The sequence below is a fragment of the Cricetulus griseus genome, chromosome X (genome assembly GCF_003668045.3).
Source record: "Cricetulus griseus strain 17A/GY chromosome X, alternate assembly CriGri-PICRH-1.0, whole genome shotgun sequence".
Classification (NCBI taxonomy): Eukaryota; Metazoa; Chordata; class Mammalia; order Rodentia; family Cricetidae; genus Cricetulus; species Cricetulus griseus.
Window position 1 is genome coordinate 77627281 of NC_048604.1, and position 4709 is coordinate 77631989.

Consider the following 4709-nt stretch of genomic DNA (forward strand, 5'->3'; position numbering starts at 1 on the left):
CCTTCTCTAGCTTTGGCAAAGTTCCAATAAATATAAATTAAGTCAATTTTAAAAGCCTTCTAATCTAACAAAGGTTATACCACAGACTACCTAGAAAAAGGAAATAATATGTTTTCTTGGATGTTATGTGTCTTCAATGAATAAATCATATTTTAAAATATCCTTCAGTGTCCTCATTGCTCAGTTGCAAGCAGATGTCTTAGTACAAAGAGTAGTGATCATTATGAGCCTCATTGTATAATCCAGTTATACTTTATATCTATAACAAGGTTCATAAACTAGTCTGATTAAAATTTTCTTTCTTAGGACTTATATAAATATATGGTAATTGGTAATTCAACCTGTCCTCTAAGTAGCCAATGTAACTTGAGGTGACAAGATTTATGCATCCCATTAAAATGAAAATACAAGCAAACAGCAAATTCAACCATTTTAGTTGATTGGGATTTTAATTGTTCTCAATACCATAATAAACAAACAATATTTGTAACTGAATTAAACCTCCTCTTTCTTCTTTCTGTTCTCTTTCTTACTGTGTACTAGAAATTGAACCCAGGGCTTCTTACATGGTAGGCAAGTATTGTACTACTGAGCTACATCCCTGGCCCATCTTTGCTGGTAGGAGTCATTTACACTATTCTTAAGAATTTTATTAAAACACTTTATATGTAAATATGCAAAGTCTCTAGTATTTGAAATAATTAACCTTGCATCTTTGGTCATTTACCATCTTCCCCTTAAAATCCCTAAAATTTTCACTTCCTTAACCAAGGAAAACTTTAACACTAGCTAGGCCAGTTACAACATACCATAGTATTATTATTAGGTTGCTGTCTTTGTTTATCAATTTATTCCCTCTCAACAAAATTAGTATTATTGTTCTTGAACTTTTTAAATATATCTTATGTGTTACCTATAGAATGTAAGTTTCTTCCTTTGTTTTAATAAGTGTCACTGCTATGGTTTGGATAAGGAACACTCCTTTAATGATCTGAAAGGGTGTAATCTTATCCCTAGACTGCTTGCCTCTCTATATATACTTCCTGGGTACCATGAGATAAGCAGCACTCTCTTACCATGCCCTTTGGTTTCTATGTCCACATGACATTATAGACAGAGACACAAAAGAACCAGATGTCAATGGACTAAAGGTTCAGAAAGTGTGAGCCAAAGTAAACATTTTCTCATTTAACTTGTTTATTTTGACTATTTTTCTCACAATGACACAGCTAATTAATATAAGCAGTGACAAAAATAAATATTATATAAGGAACTAACATAACAGATACTGAGGACCATAGAAGTTTTGGCAGGTTCAGAGGTATGCTGAAATTGAGTTATCACTGAAAGACAGATGTCTTCATTCCAGTTGAACACAGCATGTAGTGCTCTTCATTGTGTTATATTATTATTGCTCTACTTGTGAAAATACTGTCATATAAATGTTAAATTGTTGCTTTTACATTTTAAGCTATCCCAACATAAAAATTAATGAATGAGCTGTAAAGCCCATTGATTTGCATTTAATATGCTGAATACATATATTCAGGTTCATTAATTTTTTAGAAAACCTGACATATAGAATTTTGGAGTAAAATAATGGTTGGCAAAAACTGGGGAGACTCAGAGAGAGAGAGATGAACACAGGCCAATCAGTGAATACTAAAATAAAAATTTATTCTGTTCTAGAGCCCAGTACAGTGACCATCAACCAAAATTACACTGTGTTATATTAAACTATAATGAAAATATATTTTTACTATGAGAAAAGTTTACAGAGATAAATATTTGTCTTAATTTAAACATTACTTAATAAATAATAAACCCTTGTCTCATACCCTGTAAGTATAATAACACTTATGTTTCCTATATCAGCTTTAATGTAAAAAATATCCAAAATATTAATAAGAAGAGAATTAACAAAACCACACAAAATCTTTACCAAAGCCAGTTTGAGAATTTGCTGACAAACTAGGTAAAAGACGTCCCAATTTATGTCATAAGATATGTCTATTTATACTGAATAGGGTATTATTATTCAGATACCAACCACACTTAAATTGTTTGTGTATTTACTGTCTTACCTGGTGGGAAGGTCGGTCCTGAAGTCAGCAGATTGAGAAAAGCTAGCTCAGCACTTATGGTCATGGTTAGATATTGAATAAGGACTGACAACACTCATATTGTCATCCACGGGAGATGCCGTAAAAAAACTCCTCGTCTGTTGTCTGTTGTGAAACGTATCAGAAATGGCTACTGAATTTAGGCTTTTACTTTAATAGTCAGGACTCTCAATAAAATGAGATTCAGGATCCGAGGCAGGTGGACTCTGCTCATAAGAGTGAAAAATTCAAGTCACAGTGAAAAGGCAAAGAAAAAACTACTAAATTTCTTGGAAGCAACAGCCCTCGGGAGAGTGGTTGATTGACAGAGCCCCCTACTTCCGTCTGCGCCTGCGTGGTTGCTTTTAAAGGACTGTGTGGGCGTGACCGGAAATGGATGTCCGTAATATCCGCTTTTCTTCAACGGCCGTTATTTTCGCGCTGTCTTCGTCGCCAGTGAAGCCGTCGGAGCGTCGTCTGGTGAGGAATTGTAGGAACGTCCTTGTGTCAAGGTATATTCTGGAACATTCTCCCCACAGACCAGAGTCCTTCCCAAAGGGACCTGCTCCAAATTATCCTACCCCTATTTTTTAATTCAGGTGTCTCCAACTACGGCGCTTGTGGCACAGTGCTTCCACTCGGCATTTGGGGACTCAACGTCGATAGAGACAACCTTTAGCAACGGGAGAAACAGTACTGGTCAGGAGGAGAGTTAATATTGTGAGTTGGAACTGAGTTGACAAGGTCTAAATACCCCCTTCCCTTTTGGGTTCCTAAGTCAGTTAACGGGAACCGGGCGAGGTGGCTGTTCATGGAGTAACGAACAGTAGGATCTACCAACAGAGATTGTACAAATTATCTCATCCTCTGTTTTACAGGGTGACCTCTTCCTTAACCTGTTTGCAGTACTATCTGTGTTTCCCCACTAACTACAGTCATCATGCCCCGTGGCCAGAAGAGCAAGCTCCGTGCCCGTGAGAAGCGCCGCCAGGCCCGTGCTAAAAATGCACCAAAGGAAGGAGAGGCCTCTTCAGGTCCTTTCAGTGAGTTTCCAGATCAGGCTGATCCTGATACTGGTATGCCTACACCTCCCAACATGCCACAGGGAGCTCACTATAACTTTACACACACATATGAAAGTACAGGGCCTGAAAACCAAGATGAAAAAAATTCAGATGACTCTGATGAGCTTGAGGCCTGGAGTAAAGATCCTATAAATCGTAAAGTAGTCTTATTGGTGCAGTTCCTGATGGAGAAGTATCACAAGAAGGAGGTTATTACAAAGGCAGATATGCAGAAGTGTGTAGTCAAAACATCAAAAGGTCACTTCAATGAGATCCTAAAGAGAGCCTCAGAGCACATGGAACTGGCCTTTGGTGTTGATCTGAAGGAAGTGGATCCTGTCAGGCACAGTTATGCCCTTTTCAATAAATTAGATCATACCTTTGATGTCATGAGGGGTGAAGAAATAATGCCCAATACTGGCCTATTAATGATGGTGTTGGGTGTGATCTTTAAGAAAAATAACTGTGCCTCTGAAAAGGATGTCTGGGAGGTGCTTAATATGATGGGTGTATATGCTAACCGAAAACACTTCATCTATGGAGACCCTACCAAAGTTATCACTGAAGATTTGGTAAACCTAAAGTACTTGGAGTACCGAAAAGTGCCTGACAGCAATCCTCCATCCTTTGAATTCACATGGGGTTCCAGAGCCCAGGCTGAGATCAGCAAGATGAAAGTCCTGGAGTTTTGGGCCAAGATTCATGATACTACACCAGATGCCTTTGTGCCCTTGTATGAAATAGCTTTGAAAGATGAGGAAGAAAGAGCCCAAGCTAGGTCTGCCGCTAGGGCTCGCACTGCTGCTACGGCCAGTTCACATTCAAAAGCCATGGTTAGCAGCTTCTCCCATGCTAAGTAATAGCTAAGTCTGTTGCCTCACTATTTGTAAAGGTCTGTCAGCTACCTAATAGTGAAGTGCTAATATGGGCTGAGGAGAAAAAGTGCTTATAATATTAGTTTTTCTGTTGTATTCCAGTTTTACCTTTTTCCATCTTTTAGTTCTAGGCTATATTTTCAATATTGAAGTCTGAGGAAGGTTTCCTATGTGGAAATTAAGGATAGTGAACATTTTAAGTAGTATGTGGGCAGCATAGGTCTGAAAGGAGCACATTGAATAACATCATTGCATTCCTATGCCATATTTGTTACTTTAAGTTTCATTTTTATGTTATATTTCAGATGTTTCTATCAGTAGACTTCAATACCTTTAAATGCAAAATTATTAATGAATTTGCTTATACATTTATCGCCCTTTCATAGTTTGAAGCTGTTGTGGGCAGAGAGAGTGAATTTTATTTAGGGGTGTGACCACTGATGAGTTCTCCATGTTCCAGCGAATGAACCCACACCTGTGTCCATGTGGTAGCACTAACTGGACTTAAGTTTTTTTTTTTTTTGGAAAAAATGTATGAGAAGAAAGGGAGAACTCTGAATCAATTTGAATTTGCAAGTCTGTTCAATCTTAGTGGGGTTTTTGGCTCAGTGACTAAAATATGGGTCAAAATATAGTCAATGTCAAGTTAAATAACAATGAAATAGCAA

At 37.6% G+C, this 4709-nt stretch overlaps 1 protein-coding gene across 1 annotated transcript; it reads left to right on the forward strand.

Moving 5' to 3' along the window:
• Positions 1 to 3042: 3042 nt before the first annotated feature.
• On the forward strand, positions 3043 to 4026 carry LOC100761514 (melanoma-associated antigen B18). Its single transcript, XM_027432755.2, has one exon. The coding sequence runs from the start codon at positions 3043 to 3045 to the stop codon at positions 4024 to 4026; it is 984 nt and encodes a 327-aa protein (XP_027288556.1).
• Positions 4027 to 4709: the final 683 nt, after the last annotated feature.